A 20,557-nucleotide genomic window follows, 5' to 3' on the forward strand; every position below is an offset into this window, starting at 1 on the left:
GACATTCTTTACACAGCAGAAACAAGCTTGGGAGCAGATGGTCACTTACCTTTTTTTCCCCCCCCCTAAATGTCATTATGGTCAAAGTGCATACTATTCAGATGTATTATTGTGTATTTTCTGTATTTTAAATGCTAGCCCTGATGTAATTTCCTGAAATCATTTGCTTTGTGCTGAGGAGGAACTGGCTTCTGCATCTGTAGTTAGAATTGCAGTGCAGCGGCACAAAACAATAAATCCCCAGCCTGTGCTGGTCATCCCCACAGCGCGTCTTCTCTTCCCTGCTACCGAACTATCACACCGAGAAGAAAAGGGTGATAAACGAAATCCTCCCAGTGTCTCTGGCACTGAACCCATTTGTTCCCTTATTTGCAAGGTGGATAATGGGCTACTTCCAGAGAAGGATGTTGAGGAGCAGGAGGAGGATGCAAAGCACTAACCGGCATCATTTTTTTCACGAGTTACCTGTTGCAAATAGCATCTCAGTTGGCTCTGCATTGCAAATGCTCATTGCTCTCGTTTGTTTGCTATCCATCCTTAGGCACTAGCAGATGCAGTTGCAGGAGCTGTAGAGATTGAACTCATTGTTTAATCATAGAATCATAGAATTGTTAGGTTGGAAAAGATGTTTGAGATCATCAACTCCAACCATACCTGTCCACTACTGATTCATATCCCCAAGCACCTCGTCTACTCACCTTTTAAACACCTCCAGGGATGGTGATGCAGCCACCTCCCTGGGCAGCATAACTCAGTAATACTTCAAAGTAAAAACTGCATTAGTTTGGCTCAGTCTCTTCCCTATCCAAAAAATACCAAACCTGAACCACTTCTAATAATATTTTATAAAGCAAAATTCCTGCTTCCAGACATCTTCCAAAATCAGTATTTCGATAAGAAACATGAAGGGAAATGATGAATGTGCTGTTTCAGGGAGGAAAAGAGCAAAATGGAAATGTTTTTCTCAAATGTTGATGGTATGTGTACTAGAGAACAAAAACTGTTGCCACATTAAACCAATAAAGAAGAACAACTCCAAGAAATTCATTTAAGAGTCCCACTGTTCTTGCAAGTACGGCTGATGCAATTATGTCTGGAGCCTCTGGCCAGCAAAATCAGTGGTGGGTCCAGTCTGGAACATTCTTGAGCCACCAGGGAGTAGCATAGAGAGCAGCATCGCTGCAGCTCCTCTCAGATCATCCTTGCTGACTCCAGCTATGGAGCACCTTTGGTCTAGGTGGGACTTAGCCATGGCCTTGTATCTTCAGCAGTGTGTGGTTGGAGATGGTTATTCTTTATTCTTAGATTATAAGGGGTTTTTTTTGTTTGTATGTTTGCCTTTCCTCCCCGAAATTCAAAGCCTTACCACTGCACATATTTGTAATGACTGATCACAAATGTGCAGGGTAACTTACAAAGCTATAAAGATAAGCTCTCCACATCATGTCTGAGATACACAGACCAGATGCAATATCTGTAATTTTTTTTAAAAAAAATCATCCCAGAATTTTTATGTAAAACATGTTGAGAAATTAATGGGCCAGCTCCCACACAGAAATTTTTTGATTCTACTCATCTACAAATCATCTCCTGCAGGCTCCTTATTCATGAAGCTGAAACATGCTTAGAAGTGTAGAAGAGAAGGCAGGAGTGCTGAGTGGACACTTGGGTGACCAACATTAAGAGGGGCAGTGTCCCACTCTCTCCCTCCCTGTAGCGTTGCCTACTGCTTCACAGGGTATGAAAAACATGGAGCACACATGATGAGGGCATCACAGTACCATCAATTTTCTCTGCAGCACAGCCAAAAAGCAACAAGAAGACGAGAAACAAAAAAAAAAAAAAAAAGGGAAGCTTTAATAAATACATTAAGATGCACTGGGCTCATGAATCTGCGTAGGCAAAGATAAATGGGGGGGTCAGAGGCTCTCATTCCTGTGGGACAGGAGCAGGAGCATAGCTGGGTGATGAAGCTTGTCAAAGAGTTTGATGGTGTGGCATGTGGGGTGTTCTGACATCTGCAGCTGAAAAAACAGGTATTGGTGGGATGGATCTATGTTTTTCCCAGCAACACTGAGGTTTATGGGATGAAAGGGCGATTCCTCTGAAGGGGCTTCAAGGAAGTGTTTTTTTCTACTAAAAGTGGTGTTAACAGATCTCCCTATAGCAAGTAGAGAGGTCTATTTAGGTATAGTTGATATGAAATGTATTTGAACTTTGTAGAAAACTTGACCTGATGGAAACGTCTGTCTTAGATGTTTGTAAGGAATGCACAAATTTACTTATCTTCTGTAAGATTTGCTCTATACTTTGTTCCCATCAGGAGATACAAAGGTTGTGTGTGGCCAAAGGAACAGGCACAAAGAAGATGCACTTCAGTGTCTGGGTGTATAGGTGTCATGTACTGAAAACACGTCTTGCAGAAACGCTGAAAGTGAGCAGAGGGTCTGTTGTATTTGCAAAAAGGTTTAGAAAAATATCTTTCTAGTGATAAGGGACATCCCTTTCATACACTGCAGACAGCTTTCTTCTCAAGAAAAGCCTCAGAGGAAGGGGTTTGTGGAAAGGAAACTCTGACAGCAGAAGAAACTTTTGTTGCCTTGTAACTGGGTATGCTTGCATTGAAAAAGGCTGGCTAGGGTGCTGAAGACTTTCGATGCATTTGTTTTCTTTTTTTCTCAGTATGTGCTGACAACGAGAATGAACTAGAGGCAGACCAGCAGATGGACAACTTGTACCTGAAAGCTTTGGAGGGATTTATTGCTGTGGTGACACAGGATGGAGACATGATCTTTTTGTCAGAGAACGTCAACAAGTACATGGGTCTTACCCAGGTAACTTGTTCCCTAACACCTTCCTGTCTTTGTAACACAATTCCTAGGAACAAGTCCTATGCCTAAATGCAGAGAAGCAGCTGGGTGTCACTGCAAAAAAAGACTGGAAATAAAATGTCTTTTTTTCTAAGGCAGGTACCCTGCACACCAGACAATAGTGGGTAGGGTTTCCTTCTCCCTTGCTATTAAAGTTGTAGAGTTCTTGGTCATTGCAAACTTGCCTTCCTAGATATTACCATGGAGAGGAGAATTGGTGTTTATTCAGCTTCTGCCTTAGACTATGGGACGGAGGGGACAGAACTGCTCTTTTGGGTCCTTCCTTTTCTGCTTTGTGGGTTGGCGGTGTTCTCGTACTGTGTTGAAAAGAACCAGTGATGTTGACCGTTAACTGCAAATCCAAAGACAGAGAAACGTTTGGGGAAAAAAATGGAAGTTATGTTATATAATTGGAAGTTTATCCTATATAAACAAAGGGAGGATCACAGGATTTGTGTCTGTGAGCATCCTGTTGATGCCCTTAGTTCTAGTGACCAGTTTCATCCAAATAGGTCGTATTTAAATAAATAGTCTTAGTTGCTTTTACTTGGCTAAATATGGTTCTTACTTCTGCACAGGTGGAATTAACTGGACATAGCATTTTTGACTTCACTCATCCATGTGACCATGAAGAAATTCGAGAGAATCTGAGTCTGAAAAATGGTAATAACGAAAATAGGAAAGAGTCACTGTTTGTATTTTAAATAACTAAATGAAATAATTGGCTGACAGTGGAGAGCTGTTAGTCATGCTAAAGGGAATTTTCATTCCTGGAATAATCATTAACTGTTATTCAATACTTTGCAGATTTGTTTTGTTTTGCCAAGAATTGCTTATATGTGATAGCACTAAGGACTGTTTGTTTAATGTTTTCCTTTCATCAAGTTAAGACAGGCATAATGTTTTCACTTGTAATATCTTGCAAGGATTTATGTGCTGCAAGCTAAAACATAGGTTTAAATGCACAAAGTCCCATTTAAGTTCCACTTAAAGTTTTAGGTCTGAGCTCTTCAAGCTGCTCTTCCATGGTCCATGCATCTTTGATGGTCTCTGCAGGTAAATTTTATCTGCAAATTAGTCTGTTATTTCTATTTAATCCTTCATGCTTTTAAATAGAATAAATCAAGAAGCAAAACTGAGAACATTCATTTGCCATTTTCTTTACACAGGTCCAGGCTTTGGAAAGAAAAGCAAAGAGATGTCAACTGAGCGTGACTTCTTCATGAGAATGAAATGCACCGTTACCAACAGAGGCAGAACTGTTAACCTCAAGTCTGCCACGTGGAAGGTATAATATTTTAGCCATAATAAGTAGTTTATATGTAAAAGACATTTTGGCATGTAAAGAAAGTACATTCTAAGTTTGTTTCTTATTCGAAAAATCATTATTTCAGGTTTTGCACTGCACTGGGCAAGTTAAAGTGTATAACACTTGTCCTCCTCACAGTCTGTGTGGGTATAAAGAGCCTCTTCTCACCTGCCTTATAATAATGTGTGAGCCTATTCAGCATCCTTCAAACATTGATATTCCCCTGGACAGCAAGACCTTCCTGAGTCGCCATAGCATGGACATGAAATTCACCTACTGTGATGACAGGTAAATTTTGCTGATTTTTCCTTCCCCTGGGTGTTTCTGTCTTCTTGAACAAAACAAGCAGTCCTTCTAAACGCCCTCTTGTGTGGACCTGGTAAGCAAAGACCAGAAGTACAGTCTATTACTGAGGCATCTGTTCAGTGGCTCACTTAATCCACATTAGCTTCTTGGGTTTTAACAAACTGAAGAGTACACAGGTATCTGTTCTTGTATTTTAGAGAGTGTCTTAAATGACATGCCTTACAGACCTTAGTCAAGGACTTTTTTACTGTTGTTTTGTCCCAGGATGCTATTATCAGTTAGCTGGAAAGTACTTTATGCTCTAGATTAACTAAGAATTGCTAAGGCATCCAGAGCATCCAGCCTCTTGCTCAATGAAAACCAAACAACCTTTGCTGGTTATCTATTTGCTCCTTTTAGTGGCGAAATGAAAGGAAGGGGAACATCATGGGTTATGCAAAAGGCTGTCCCATCCACTCCCCTCCTTTCCCTGATGAGTGGAAAAAATTGAGATCTTCCCAGCTGCCACTGGCCTGATTCCCCTTAGTATCTCCATGGCGTTTCACACCATCTGCCTCTTCTTCCTGTCTACCTATTGTAGTAACGATATTCCTTGCGTGTGAGTGAGCCAAAGATCCCTTCCCGTGAAGTGTCCTCCTGTTCTCAGTTTCCCCAGAAAGTCTCGTCTGTAGTGCTGTGGGTTTGGTGTTTGTTTTGGGGTTTTTTTTTAAGTATATGAGGTCATCCCTGAATTTAATATGAAGTTTTCTGTCTAATGAAACTCATCTTCTGAAAATCTGAGATCCTAGCAACTGCTGAGGTCGGTAGGGTTGTCAGTGGGGTTATACATACACTTGCATTTTGCACAAAAACGCACGGGTTTGAGATCTTGGTTATTTCTTTCATCCCTTGAAGGATTTTTAAAACTTGAGCTAAGCAAGGTTGTTATTTTAAAAAATGTGATGAAACAATCATATAAACTATTAGTGTTAGTGGCTGTGGATGAAAGCAAGATTACAAGTGTGAAACTTGTGACTGACCTTCTTCTGACCTCTCTGAGAATTTAGCAGCAAGTGTGCCTGAACTAGAAATGCCTTCTGATGGAACGGTAATAAAACAGGCTTCTTGTTTTATTTTTTTTTCCCTTGTAAATACTTCCATGAAGGTTTTTTTTTTTTCCCTTGTTAATACTTCCATGAAGTAGTAACACAATACAATGATGAAAATACTGAGATATCAACAGGATTTTGATGCTGGGCAGGAAAAAGCAACAATATGGTAGTGACTCATTATTAAAAGCAATGTAGCTCTGAATTACTGGGGCCATTCAGTGGCAGGCTAGAGGAAAGTAAGAGAGGTTTTTATGTATTGCAGCAGTCACATGTCTCTGCCAGACTCAGTGTGTAATGAATTATAAATGAGAGAGGGATTGATACTATCCCATTAAAGATACACATGCTTATTTTAAAAAGAATATCATATTATGCTCTATCTTAAATAGTGGGAGTTGATTTACAGGGAAAATTTTTCACATGGTACTGAAATACAACAGCTTCCTTTGGAGCATTTAACTTGTAGGGATTTTCAGAGATTTTTCTTCAAAACCAGGCAACAAAACAGCACATCTTTTACTGGAGAGTTTTGGTTGGATGTTTCACTCAGGTTTTATTGAGATGATGATAGACCTGTAAAATGCCAACCAGGCCAGAGAGGAAAGAGACCTCGCAAACCTTTCACGTTCTTTCCAGCAGATACTCCTGTCTCTCTCTTCCCTCCCAGAGGGCTCATGCTTTCCCTCCAACAGGCGACACATCACTAGACACACAAAAATGCAAAACGCTCAGCTGTTCTTATCAAATTTGGTGCTGGGAGACAAATTGCATTGAACGAACAGCTTACACCAAGAATGTAAATCCGGGCTGAGGAGCAGAGAAAGAAAAGCAGCATGTGCCAGTCAGATGCCTAAACCCTTGTTAACCTACTGTGTCCTTTCTGCAGCAACGCAGCGTGGACTGACACAGCGCATTTCTCCATAGGGGATGGTGTCTTTCTAGTTCAGGCCCGATACAGACCTGATCTGAGTGTCCCCTTTACACTTCGTCTGGTATGGACAGGTGTGCTTCCAGGGACCATTAAGTTTTTGGTTTTAAAGCGCTCAGCTAAGGAAACTCTAGAATTTCTGAGGAAGTACCTTAATGAATGCAGCCGTGCTGGACCGTACAAATGGAAGCATCCACTTCGAGCATGAAGCTTAAGTGGGTACAAAAGTGAGCTGCTTTTGTACATAAAGCTGAAATTTATGCTTGTGGAAAATAAAGATCACAATTGTCATCTCCTTAGGAAAAGCTTATAGTCTTTGTCAAAAAGCAACAGGTAAACTAGAGGCTGGCTACCTTTCAGTGCTTTGTGGCAAAAACTAGTTGGCTGACATGAAGTGCCATGATTCTTTTGGCTTTTCCTCGGGAGGGTACAAGACAGAGAGATGTGACATGAAGCAGGCAAGACTGGCCATCCCTCATTTAAAATGTGTGAGACCTAGCCTGTATGTTTTACCTTCGAAAAATAATTTTTATATATGTAGGCTTATGACTTGCCAGTGGTTAGCTGGGATATATTTGTATTCTTAAAGCAGCTTGTGCGAGGTGATGAGCCTGGAAAGAAAGGCTTATGAGATATAAATAATAAAAATATGTTGTTATGTCAAATGCCTGTTTCAGCCATTCCTGAAGAGCGATTTACAAATGTTCCCTTGCTCCACTTATCTTGGCTAAGTGGTTTATAGGAAGGATTATTTTAGCTGCAGTACGGAAATGCTGATCAGTGGTACAATTCAGTAATCCAAGTGAGGATTTAGTTCAGCTGCACAATGCTTTTGTGTTGGGGAAGATCACCAGTGAGGGTGTTTAATCAGAAAAAAAAAAAGGAAGTCCTTGTACAGAGGCAGTTTTGTTGCCTTGGTGGGATAGCTGATGTTTGGTGTATCCTCCTGTGCAGGACCACCGGAACGATGGATAGATAGAAACAGTGGCAGTATGCCTCTGTGGCAGAAAGATTCACAGAACAAAACTGAAAGCTATATCTGAATTTGATAGAAACCCCCCAAACTACTTTCCGTGTCCCAGTACATGCAGTCTTAGTCTTTATGATGTATGCACAGCATATGGTTTTCTTTTGTTGTGTTTTGGAGGGGACCGGGTTTTGAAAGTGACATTGCAGGTAGCACTGACTTTTCACCTTCATCCCTGTGACCTCTGTGGAGTACTGAGGAGGGGAAAGGGAAGTGCTTTTTCGTCTGTAATTGCTGTGGGTAGCATGCATAAGGGGAGAGGAGGATAAGGAAATAAATCTACTCTGCATGGGGTGACATATACAAGCGGCAACTCTCGAGGCTGCATCACAAACCAGTTCCCTGGCACCAGCATGCTGAAAAGCATTTGTTCTCCTTTACTTTGAAGGCGTGGCTTGCTCTGGGGAATTGTATGTTCCTGGTTACAGAAACCCGTTTAGTTATACTCTTTTTTTCTTTTTTTTTTTTTTCCTTGATGTGAACATTTTAACTGAAGGGTTAAGAAAAAGAAGTAGTGGAGGATGTATGGTGATTCAGAATAGGATGGTGCAGGAAGATACAATGCCAAAAGTGTTGGTTCCAGTTAAGCCTCTCCTAATACAAGTGTACATGTGGGATACGGGCTGTGCCCGACTGACAGGAAACTGAGTTGTATTGTGCTTCCAATTATGTCCCTGTAAAACAGAAATGTGCAAGCATGGGACCCTATATGTGAATTTGATTCAGTTTGCCATTTGACTTATATTTGGGGAATATTTATAAATAAGGTGAGAATGCAAATAAGCATTCAAAGGGACCTCCTGTCCCTTCATCCCTGGGTAAAATACAGTATGGAGACAATAGTGAAGTGATGATATCAGAAGCCAAAGATCCACATTTGGCAAAACTGGCTTTTGGTATATAGAATCATAGAATCGCTAGGTTGGACGGGACCCACTGGGTCATTGAGTCCAGCCATTCCTAACACTCCCTAAACCATGCCCCTCAGCACCTCGTCCACCTGTCCCTTAAACACCTCCAGGGAAGGTGACTCAAGCACCTCCCTGGGCACCCTGTTCCAGTGCCCAATGACCCTTTACGTGAAAAATTTTTTCCTGATGTCCAGCCTGAACCTCCCCTGGCAGAGCTTGAGGTCATTCTGCCTTGTCCTGTCCCCTGTCACTTGGGAGAAAAGGCCAGCTCCCTCCTCTCCACAACCTCCTTTCAGGTAGTTGTAGAGAGCAATAAGGTCTCCCCTCAGCCTCCTCTTCTCCAGACTAAACAACCCCAACTCTCTCAGCCACTCCTCATAAGACTTGTTCTCCAGCCCCCTCACCAGCTTCGTTGCTCTTCTCTGGACACGCTCCAGAGCCTCAACATCCTTCTTATGGTGAGGGGCCCAGAACTGAAAACAGTATTCAAGGTGCGGTCTCACCAGTGACGAGTACAGAGGGAGAATAACCTCCCTGGACCTGCTGGTCACGCCGTTTCTGATACAAGCCAAGATGCCATTGGCCTTCTTGGCCACCTGGGCACACTGCTGGCTTGTGTTCAGTCGGCTGTCAACCAACACCACCAGGTCCTTTTCCTCTAGGCATTTTTCTAGCCAGATTTCTCCTAGTCTGTAGCACTGCATAGGGTTGTTGTGCCCCATGTGCAGGACCCAGCATTTGGCCTTGTTAAACCTCATCCCATTGGTCTCAGCCCAGCAGTCCAGCCTGTTCAGATCCCTTTGCAGAGCCTCTCTACCCTCCAGGATATCCATGCTTCCACCCAGCTTAGTGTCATATGCAAACCTGCTAAGGGTCCACTCATGCCTTCATCCAGGTCATTGATAAAGACATTAAACAGGGCTGGACCCAGTACCAAGCCTTGGGGAACCCCTCTTGTAACTGGCCTCCAGCTGGAGTTAACTCCATTTACCATCAGTCTCTGGGCCCGGCCATCCAACCAGTTTTCAACCCAGGAGACTATATGTCATATTTAAGAAATATATGTCATATTTTTAAGAAAAAAAATGACCTATTTATTTTAATAACAAAACTTTGATTTAGATAGATAAAATAAGTGGGAGGGGTGGAGTCCTGGTGAAGTTTTTCATGTCGCCAGGTAGTTTTTTTGCCTAGAAGGGCGTGCACACATGATGAGGCCACCCATCTCTCTGAGGAGTGGACAGGGGTCCCAGGATTTTGCATGTTATTTTTTTCATTGGCCTGAGTTAGAGTGGAAGAAGCCATGAATATTTTTGAGAGGTAATGTGGGTACTTGGCAGGACTACCAAGCTGTCTTGTCACCTGCTCTAGCAAGCTGGCAGAGTGCTTTACCCCAGACGTAGTGTCTGTGTCAGGCTTTATTTTTTTCTCTCTCTTTCTCTCTCTATTTTTTTATTAACTCATTCTGCTTTAAGTATAACTTTGTTTGTTTGTTGCCGTCAAGACCAGACTAACTTCAATAACTTGGTAGCACTTCGAATACAGAAAGACTTTGTTAAGAGATCCACACCCTCACATACGCAGTCCACACGCAGCTTGATGAATATACACACAGCTATTTTTTATAAGCAGCAAGCATTACAGCAGTCTTTCACAAAGAGCCTGACTTCTCAGTCCTGATGGTTCCTATGATACTATTTTAACTCAAGAAATGGTAGACAATAAAAAGCTTTGTACTGCTGTAAAGGGACAGAAAAGCACAATTTTAAGAAAACCCCAAAAACTTGCAATAGCTCATCTTATAGGAGATAATAGCTTTTGAAATAGTGAGCTTTGTTTGATTGGCCATCTCTCAAAGAGATAAAGTAGGGCAAAGTTGTACAAGTGTAGAAATAGGATTCGGATCACTTGTTTGTCCGTTGTGTACTCTAAGCACAAAACTTTGCCTTTACTCCACATCCCAAGAAATGGGTATGTTAAGAGAAACTGAAGTACTGCTCAAAAAGCATTTAAGAAGTGGTAGTTGGCACAGATGTGCTACTGTGGAGGGCTACTGCCCGACTCTTTACTGCATTTTCTGAGATTTTTTTACCTCAATACATCATGGTGACAAGTTTAGCTCTGAAAACTGAAGTGCCAGTCTGGCAAAATTAAGATTCCCTCAAAGATATTTGCGTTTCCAGAAATGAATGCTTAACAGGAGAATAAACAGCCTCTCAGCCCACCTGTCATCACCAAAAATAATTATTATCCTTCTAATTAGCACTATTTTAGCTTTTACAAATGCAAAGGAAACACAAAGCCTGCCATGGCAGGAATGCCATCCCTAACCACCATACAGTTTGTTTTCCAATTTTGTCATTCCACAGCTTGCACAAAGAGCAGTTTTCTGTCTGGTGACTACACAAAAGTAGAAGTCTTGTGTTCTGGGCTCAGTTTTGTAAATGCTCTGGTCCCATGGGGCATATACATTTCTGTGACTCCTTTAGTTGTGTATTCCTCCTCCTCCTAGCTCTGCAGAGTGCTTTTTCCTTTGCAGTTAGTCCTCTGTGTATTCACTTGGCATTTCATATTGCAAAGAGTCTCCCGTGGAAGGCATGCAGAGTTCAGAGCTGTCAGCTGCAGCCAGTCATCTTCCACAAGTGTCTTAAGAGAGTCGCTGGACAGGTGTGATGGAGACAAGGATAGCTACCCACCTCAGCATGAAATTGGCTTATCTGATTTCCAGCTCTACATTGCTTGCAGCCTGCAAGATTTTTTTAAGCTTTTCAGAGCGGACAGCATCAGAGGAGGAATAAAAGAGGGTGTGATCTGCCAATTCATCATGCACCTAAAACCGATACTGCTAATAATTCTTGGAGTGTTCGGATATAAAATAGTGGTATTTAAAAAATGTATTTAGGAAACATTGCCAGCCAGTTTTAGGGTAGTTTTGGAATGGGAGAAAGCGACATTGTATAATTTCCTTAGAAAATCATTTCACTCCAAGGCGTGTTTAAAGGGAAATGTAATGAATTTGGATAGGGGTAACAGATTAACAAGGGCATAGTGGCTGTTTTAACGTCTTTCTCTTAAAGTAGCTTTTCTGAAACTATGACTCTTAATATTTCACTGTTGCCAGGCACAGGTTTAGAATTTGGCCGGTGTTGTGGGGTTTGTGTGTAATTCTTTGATATCTTGTTATCTTTCTGTATACTTTTTTTAGTTGGTTGTAGTAAAAAGACATCAACCCTCCACTTGCTAACTTACATCCAAAATTACATTATATCTAATTAAATTTTACATTGTCACAGCAGGATCACACCACCAGTCATTCTGTGCCATGAAATGACAAGAAGAGTAATTTCATAGTGAGGGAGCTCATTATGAACAGTGAGGAGCAATTTGAGAGGGGAATTACAGGACTGGAATAGAGGATTTAGCATAGAGATTGCCTATGCAATAAGAGTTATGAGTCCCTCAGCCTGCTGTAATGCATATTTTTTGCTTGCTATCTCTTCCACTGTTGACACTCATGAAGGCTGTAACGTGGTTTTGGATTTGCATTGGTGATGCTGGGTACATGATGCTCCTTCTTTTTGTTTTCCATTATCTTTATTTCCTTTTCCTTCTTCCTGCTCAACACCTACTTGGCTCTCAGCTCCCAAAGACTGGATTAAGAGTAAATCCTCAACTTTCTGCATTTTAAAAGCCTTCCCCTTGTGATGAGCTCCAAACTAACCAGGGTGGTTTTGTGATACTATGACATTATATAACCAAAAGCCATAGGTTCTGTTTTTAAAAACTGTATATTTACACTGCTCCTGGCAGAATCCCCTGGGCCACTTACACCAATGTGTCTCAGCTAACTGTGTAAAAGCAAGCAACTATATTTTGGGACCCTTACTTTTAGTAGGGCTTCCTTCTGTATTCATTGTTTTATCCTAATGGTTCAGCTCTGATGATCAGCTCATTATGAGAACTTCTGCTTTTGTTTAAAAAGAAAAAGCAATTGTGATTTCAGAGCGCAGAAACTTCTCAGCAACAAGAGTGAAAAAAGCAACTCTTTTTGAATCAAAAATTTCCTCTTTGTCTTAGCTGTGAGGAAAAATAAAACTGTAAACATAAGCAGAAGGGCAAGTTTTCAAGGGGAACCCAATAAAACCAACTCAGTCTTTGTTCAACTAAACCATTATAAATTCAGGTTCCTTCCATGAAAATCCGGACAGAGAAATTTTCAACACAACAAATCAAGGTGTCCCAGAGATGTGAGCTATAAAGTTCTGTGGAGACAAGGGAAAAGCTGATTCAATGCTTTGGCGTTCAAACTGTACACAAAATAGCTCTGCCTTATGTGTCTTCCTTGCTGGAAGGGGATCTGGGAGATGAATGCCGTGCTTTTGCTCGTTTTGTTTTACAGTATTTACATGTCTGTCTTGTAAAGACATGCTTGTGTCTGCAAGGCTGAGTCAAGGCAGTCCTTCAGGTACTACGCAGACCTGAGGATGAGTCTTTTAAAAAGTAGCAATGCCACTCATCAGATGCGGTAGTGGCACATAAAGCCTTTCCAAGGGAGTTAGTTACGAGGCATAAAACTTGAGCACTACCATTGATGACAGTGACATGCTACTAGATGTGACCATTCCTTGCAAACCTTCTGGCTTCTCAAGGTTTATGTCAACTTAGCAGCTGGCTTATAGTTGTTTCTGCTACTGCTCTCTGCTACGTTACAGGTTGTTATTGCAGTTTAAAAGCTTAGAAAAGGCATCCAAGAGTGTTGTTAACTTGGAAAACAGTAACGTTTCCTTATTTTCACAGAAGATATGATATCTTAGCTTTTGTATTATTTTTTACCAGCTGTGTTTCCTGTAAAGTTGTGTGTGATGGTATTTCAAGTTGAAATGAGGAAAAAAGAGCACTTTTCATCCACCCCCTCATTAGAGAAAATCATCTGCACAGTTTGATGACCTATTTTCATTTGTTCAGGAACCTGTGAGAAATCCTTCCTTGCCTGAGTACTCAGGCTCTGAAAAAAAAGTCTAGTTTTTGAGATCATAGCTTTCTTTGTGTAAAATCCTACTTAGTTTGCAGATTAGTCACCCAAGTAACCTAATCCACATGCCTAAGTTCTCATATAATTGAGAAATGCTAAGTAGAAGAGCTGAATTTTTTTTTTAATTTAGCTGCCCGTAATTTCTCATTCTGTATTTTTTATGTAATTAAATGCAATACCCAAAGTAGTGATTCAACCCTATGTATGTTTTTTAAAGGTATGCATACTTTTAAACTTGATGGTGCCAACTACTACCCCCCTCACATGCATTTGGTTTTGTATGGTGGTAGCAGGGAGTTTCTGCATGTAGTGGGCGGCTTTGTCGGCAGTTGTTTTCCAGTTGAGACCTTCTAAAAGATATACTGTGAAATAGGCCTGGGAAAATTCACAACACATGTAGTGACATTTCTACATTGTATTCCAGTAGTAGTAAAAGGCAGTTTATTCTGAACATGGAAATATTTCAGAAAGTAATCAGAAGTCCTTTACAGCTCCTAATGTGTTTGGAAGTTTGGAATTTCTCCTACTGTAGTTTCCATTCTGTTAGTCTGAAGGACTGGAGCTGATAGCTGCCCTGCACATGTAACCATAAGGCTAAGGTGACCTGAATTTTAAATCTTTTTTTCTTAATCAAGAATAACAGAATTGATTGGATACCATCCAGAGGAACTGCTGGGCCGTTCGGCATATGAATTCTACCATGCCTTGGACTCGGAGAGCATGACCAAGAGTCACCAGAACTGTAAGTCAGATTCTTATCTTTCTTCATAGTTTGCTCGTAAAGCACACTTTGTGGGTACCTAAATAAGTAGCTTAAAATACAAATGAACCTTGTGTGCAGATATTTTCTAAGAACAGTATTTAGGCTTTGCAAGAAAGCTTAAAAGTTACTGTGCTTGCCTAGCTGGAACCTGCTGCTGATCTTCCCAGAGGGTCTGATTTTTTGCCATAATTAAAATTAAGCTTGGATGGTAGAGAGAAAAATCACTGTCTCTCTAAGGGATAATATGAGGACGAGCTGAAAATTTCAAAAGCTGAGTTACGCAGTGCTAGTCTGATGAGAAGTACATTTACTGGTAGTATTATCCTCCTGGTGTGCCATTCAGCTCGGCTGGAAGAGCAGTACTAAAGGACATTAGGAAGATCTTATTGCAGTGTATTTTTGAATGTCTGTTTTCTGCTACCAACTAATAACTCTCTTCTCCTCCCAAAACATATATATGAGGAAACATTCTAAAGCAGTTATAATGCATACTCCTAGGAACAGCTTCTCGTTATTCTTATGCCTATGTGAACTGCCAATTTTACCTCTTTTTAAAGTACCTGAATTGTTCCAGGAGCAGAGATCACAGCCAAGATCTGCTCCCTCTCTTCAGCAGGCCACAATTATGCTTCCTCTCTCTTACACATAAGATGTCTTAATTACTGGATTTAAATCATCAGTTTCTGTCCTTAAGAGTCGGCGCTGTGGCTGGAGACAGCATGGTGCACTAATGTACAAATGACATGTCCCACCTCTGGCTGTTGCAACCATGGAACTAGTGCCTGGGAGAGTTCTCACCAATGAATCCCTAAAACGTCTGCTCCTGCTCTTTTTATCAAAAACACAAAGTAAAGCTCCTAGACTGGCATCCACAAGCTAAAAAAAAACCCTACCTTATAGTTACTACTGTGATCCTGGTCTTTGTGCGTCAAGAAAAAATCCCATGACTTAGGTCATGTATGTAGGGAATTGCCCATCCGACAGACTTACAGAAAGTATTTCTGTACTTCCCAGAGAAAAGCAGCAGCAAAGAACTGTCTGACCTTAAAGGGAAAAGGGAAAATGCGTTAGCTTTAATGGCAAGGATTCAGGACAGCTTTGAATTGAAATGTTACTTGAAAGAATGTTTGGCAGTGTTTAAAGTTGTGTGCTGTAAACCAGTGTTCGTATGAATCATCCTGTTTCCAGAGCTGGGGGGTTGGGGTGCCGAATCACACTGTACTTGCAGAGAGTTGCCTGGGAATGCATCTGTCAAAATTTTTTCTTAGGTAATGTGTTTATGCTTTTAACACTGAAAAGGAATTGGTGATACTCATAGATAGGATGTACGTAACTTATGCTGGGCTATCAAGTGTCATCCTGAGAAATCAGTGGGCATGCTGCACTGTTGCTTTTGAATCATTGTGTTGCATGTCTAAGAATGGGACAACAGGAGGAAGGGAATTAAATGAGAGCTGGCAATCCCCTTGGTGACAGGAGTGAGAGAGTGACCCCTTGCTGGTTATCCCTATCTAGTTAATTAAATGAGATCATTGAGTTGAGACTAGTACACATAAAGATTTCTGGAAAGTTTCTGCTACCCATCTGGACCACACATTGATGGAGGTTGCTCCTCACTCTAGCAATTCGATTCACCTCACAGTGCAGCGTTTATGTCTAGATGCCGTTTGTGCCTACGGAAAGAGCTATGCCCTACAAGCTTTTGCTGTTGGGAATGATGGCTGATTGAGAAGCAGAATGAAGGCAAGGGAAAGTCTAGACATACACTACACACTGCACAGGTTATAAATATTCAGGATCAAACTGTTCCGTGGTGTTTATGATAGCATAGAATCAGCATGGATGTTCTTTACTGTTGGAAGCACAGGACCAAAGTCTGTGCTGTGATAAATGCTGTTGCTCACAACAGAACCCTCAGTTTATATTGCCAGCAAATTTGACCGTTTTAGTTTTATAAAATAAGTATTTCCTGTGTCTTCTGGAATAGTCAGGCTTCTTACTTACTCACAGAACAACCACAAAGGCAAAGTGACAAGCAAGTTATGACTTGAGAAAACACACATAAGTAGGAAATTCCTGGGTTTCCTGTGTGCCATTGAGATGATGTCTAATGCACAGGGTAACCAAGCAGGTGTATAGCTGATACATAACTTGTTCTTCTTGGCTTGTAGTAATGCAGAACTTACTAGTTCTTTCTGTCCATGTTAGTTTACACAAGGAAATACCCATCTCAAAATCAATGTTCAGCACACTTGTACTTATTAAACACTATTTTTAATAAGAAATATGCTATGTATAAAGTATGTATTTGTGTGATAATGCAGTCATCAGTTCTGACAGTGACAGCCATTTAGCATTGTAAAAATGTGTAGGAAATAGAAAAAGGAGATTGAAGTTCAAAGAAAGGAAAAAAATCCTGCGAATTAATCTCTTGGATAGAAACTGAAGTCCTTCCCTTTCCTTCCTTTTAGTTTAGTGATAAATCACGTTTATTGCAGTTTTGCTGTGCGGTAGTTGGTGTTGGTTTATTGGTTTTTCTCTTGAGGTAAAATAACAACCACACGTTCAAGCAAGCCACAGTAGTGTTTGTGTTCTTGGCTGGAAGTATAGTTGCATATAGAGTATGAGAGTCTTGATCAATCACCATTGAATGGAAGATTAGAATATATTTGGCAGTATTTAGCGTACCCAGTTTTTCACATGTTATGCAAGCAAGATGAAAATCTCTGTCTAGTTACATAAATCTACATAAAAGATTGATAGCTGAGCTATATTTTCCAGTTCAGCAATTAATAGTCTATAATCACTTCCATTTAGAGTCTGATCTAGTTGCCATTAAAGCCAATGGGAATTTTGCTGTTGACTTCAGTGGGGAGCTGAATGCCACCTTGTGGGATGTGCCACTTGTACGTAGAAGTTCAGCAGGCCTTCCCAGTGAATCATATTTCTCAAATGTCCCTCAGCAATTAAAAACCAATTTTTTTGTTCAGTTAAATTCATCCCTACCTTCTCCCTTTCTCCACCCAAAGATAAAGAATATAATTAGAGCCTATTTTGTTGAGATTTTATACTAGTTCTATAAAGATACAGGTAATGTATACTTAAAAATAATAAAAAAAGAGAAGCGAGAAGTTCACTTTGAAGGCAGAATCTTAAATGTAGCATTAATAACAAAGTCAGCAGTTATGAGTGTATTAGTAATTTATGAGATGACCCCACAGAGGGATTCTGCTGTACTTTATTATATCAGAACATGACATGCTTTGAATAATAATAATAAAAAAGATTAAAGCAGTAAAAGCTTCTTTGTAATGTAACAGGCGCCTACACTGTGACTCTTATTGATGAGCTGATGATTAGGAAGCAGTGTAATTATGTTTCACAAGCAGAGCAGAACAGTCCAGTCACTAAAACACTTTGAAATGAAAGCCTTTTGATTTTGTTCCACCAGAAGTATTTAATCAATAAAAATAATGTTCTAATTTGTCTAAATAAATTAAGTGAAGGATGATTAAATACTCCTAGGAAGCAAACAAACAAAGTTCAGAGATAGAAGGATAAACACAGCAACAATTATCTGCAAAACAGTTGTTGCATTTCACAGGCCTGGATTTGTACATTTGTGTGGTTGCAATGCAGGAGAGATTAGCAATAAATAGCTTCTGTTAATGGGCACATACAGAAGGGATTTTTCTGTACAAAGACTGCAGAATCAAGTTTCCAGCCTTACTGAGTCAAATTCCATTATTTTCTGGGCATTAGTTTGATGGCACACTGTCTTTAGGTGTAAAAGCTGTTGAAAGATTGCCAATGATTTAGTTGAGCCAGTTCCCACTTATGCTACTCAGTGTGACTACATCTGCTAACAAGTACAAACTCTAGTTAGTACAAGTACTGCTTGCATACTCCAGCCTTAATTTTGTTGCCATTGATCAACAACATTTTTCCTCAGCAGACAACTGTGAATTGCATGACAATATTCATTGCTTTTAGGAAAAGATTTACAACAAACAGTAAACTCAGAAGTTCAAAGCTCCATACTGAAAACTCATTCTCTTCAACTATTACAAAATATTTAGAGTGGTGGGAGGATTTCACCCTTGAAACATCGAGTTGAAGCATTAAACCCAAGTTGTACTGTTATCAGTTTATTGCATGAGAAACACAGGCCAGTTCAAAAAACCATTTTGAGTTAAATAAACATTATTTGCTTTGACACATAGCTCTTGGTTCCTTCTAGGCTGCTAATTTCAGGCTATTGCAGAGGAACGGTACAGTTCAAGCACACAGAGAAATACAGCAGTTCAGCTTTATTTTTTTTCCTAGGCAAGAGAGTCCCATTTACTGTTCTTAATTCTGGTACTTTTTTAAGAGTGGTATTACTTCTTCAGCCTCTTAAGATGAGTGCTGTGCTAGTGATGACTTCACTTTATTTGTGATGTTATCTCCAGTTCCTAACTCTACGGTATAAAATGAGATAGGTAGGTATGGATTTAAGCTGTTAGGGTTTTTTTATTGTTTTTGTGAGTATAGCTTTTCAATCATCTGACTCTTTGGATTACCCTTGACCTAAATAAGGAAGCTATTAAATAGTTTCCTTATTAAATCCACTTTTCTACAGGTCAGCTTGGAAGCCCAAACAGAGACATTTCTTGAATGGGGACTCTCAAGAAGCATGCAGTCAGCAGGCATTATTTTGGGGGCAGTTGAGATCTTGCATTAAATTAAAATCCCACACTCTGATCTGATACTCAGACCATCTCAAGAACTCAAATGCCACAACTCAAATTTCTGACCCTGAGTGGAAACCACAAAGGAGCAGCACCTTTTATGTTTAGAATGGCTGAATTTTCCCTAAATTAAGCATCCTTGCTAACAAATGTCTCAGTGCAGTTTTGCATAATGAAAACTCAGAAGCGGGTTTATTTAAAACAACTGTTATATATTGTGCATTCCTGTCCTGCTGCCTTATTCATATCTCTCTGCTCCTTTTTCCTAGTATGTACAAAAGGTCAAGTAGTGACAGGCCAGTACCGTATGCTTGCCAAGCATGGTGGATATGTGTGGCTGGAAACACAAGGGACAGTGATTTACAGTACTCGCAACCTACAGCCCCAGTGTATTGTCTGTGTCAACTACGTGCTCAGGTAAGTTGCACAGGACAAAAAAAAAGTATGGATTCGTATGCTAGAAGAAATACAATAATCAGAGGAGTTTCTGAAGGGTCTGTTTATTCACTGTGGTTATTCTATAATCAGTTTCGTCAAATTTTATCAGTCTTGCTTGCTGATGTTAGACATTGATGAAAAGTATGGCATGCCTGTTCCCAAACACACTGTTGAAATACACCACAGCCTTTCTCTTCTGCAGAGTGACTGTTGTGCTGATACAACAGAGCATAAAGCCTGCAATGAGGTTTTTCTTGTGTAACACAATTGCTGATTTTTCTAATGCCGTGACAGAGAGAAAAAATTAAGTAATCATTTTATCTTATGTTGCTAAGAGAAGCTCTTTACTGCCTTAAAAACCAGAACTAATCAAGAGTTTGCCTGTTTGGCAAAACTCAAGTATTTTTGGTCCTAGGTGGGGACAAAATAGGAAATATTTATTTGAGTGATAGTCTGGGTCATTATAGCCTCAACTACATCCCTTTAAAAAGCAGAGCAACAAAGCTCTGAGTATTCTCACAAAAGTTCTGACCACACTCTCTGTGTCATTTGAGATGGTGGTGCTCAGCAACGCTGGAACTGTGCCTTGCCTGTTGAGAGCCTGGCATGCAACCGAGAGGCTTGTACGGGCCTCAGCTTTAGAGAGTTTGTACTGCCTACTTTACCCACATCTTTTTTTGTGGAGTGCAAAATGTCTAAACCCTATTTTCTCGTTAGTGAAATTGAGAAGAACGATATTGTGTTCTCCATGGACCAAACAGAATCACTCTTCAAGCCTCACCTGCTGACAATGAGCACCAGCTATGAGAGCAGCATCCCTGGGACAGAGAAGAGTGACTTCTTGTTTACTAAGTTAAAGGAGGAACCTGAGGAACTTGCTCAGCTGGCACCAACACCCGGCGATGCCATTATTTCCCTGGATTTTGGTTAGTATTTGTATAAATAATTTTTGTGCAACAAAGAACCACGTGTGAGTCTACATTTAGAAACTTAAATAGACAAGGTCTGTTTGCTGCGTGTACAAATTAGGAGTAATGGCTATAAAAGCCCACGTGCTCACACCAGTGGAAAATTTCTGTGAATGAGAGCAGAATCAGGCTTTCTTGCTGACTAAACAACATGCATTAGGTCTATGCCAACTTATTGTCATGG

At 40.4% G+C, this 20,557-nt stretch overlaps 1 protein-coding gene across 2 annotated transcripts in view; it reads left to right on the forward strand.

Moving 5' to 3' along the window:
- The window catches only part of EPAS1 (endothelial PAS domain protein 1), a 79,963-nt gene that overhangs the window by 52,087 nt on the left and 7,319 nt on the right, over positions 1 to 20,557 (forward strand). Inside the window, exons 3-10 of one of the 2 annotated variants that reach the window (XM_054063604.1) lie at positions 2,683 to 2,834; positions 3,449 to 3,533; positions 3,864 to 3,926; positions 4,040 to 4,158; positions 4,265 to 4,467; positions 14,110 to 14,216; positions 19,237 to 19,384; positions 20,123 to 20,331. In XM_054063604.1, the coding sequence (XP_053919579.1) occupies positions 2,683 to 2,834; positions 3,449 to 3,533; positions 3,864 to 3,926; positions 4,040 to 4,158; positions 4,265 to 4,467; positions 14,110 to 14,216; positions 19,237 to 19,384; positions 20,123 to 20,331 (1,086 nt within the window). The remainder of the gene's footprint in view (positions 1 to 2,682; positions 2,835 to 3,448; positions 3,534 to 3,863; positions 3,927 to 4,039; positions 4,159 to 4,264; positions 4,468 to 14,109; positions 14,217 to 19,236; positions 19,385 to 20,122; positions 20,332 to 20,557) is intronic. The other variant, XM_054063605.1, reaches the window with a different exon arrangement.

The sequence above is a fragment of the Cuculus canorus genome, chromosome 3 (assembly GCF_017976375.1).
Source record: "Cuculus canorus isolate bCucCan1 chromosome 3, bCucCan1.pri, whole genome shotgun sequence".
NCBI lineage: Eukaryota > Metazoa > Chordata > Aves > Cuculiformes > Cuculidae > Cuculus > Cuculus canorus.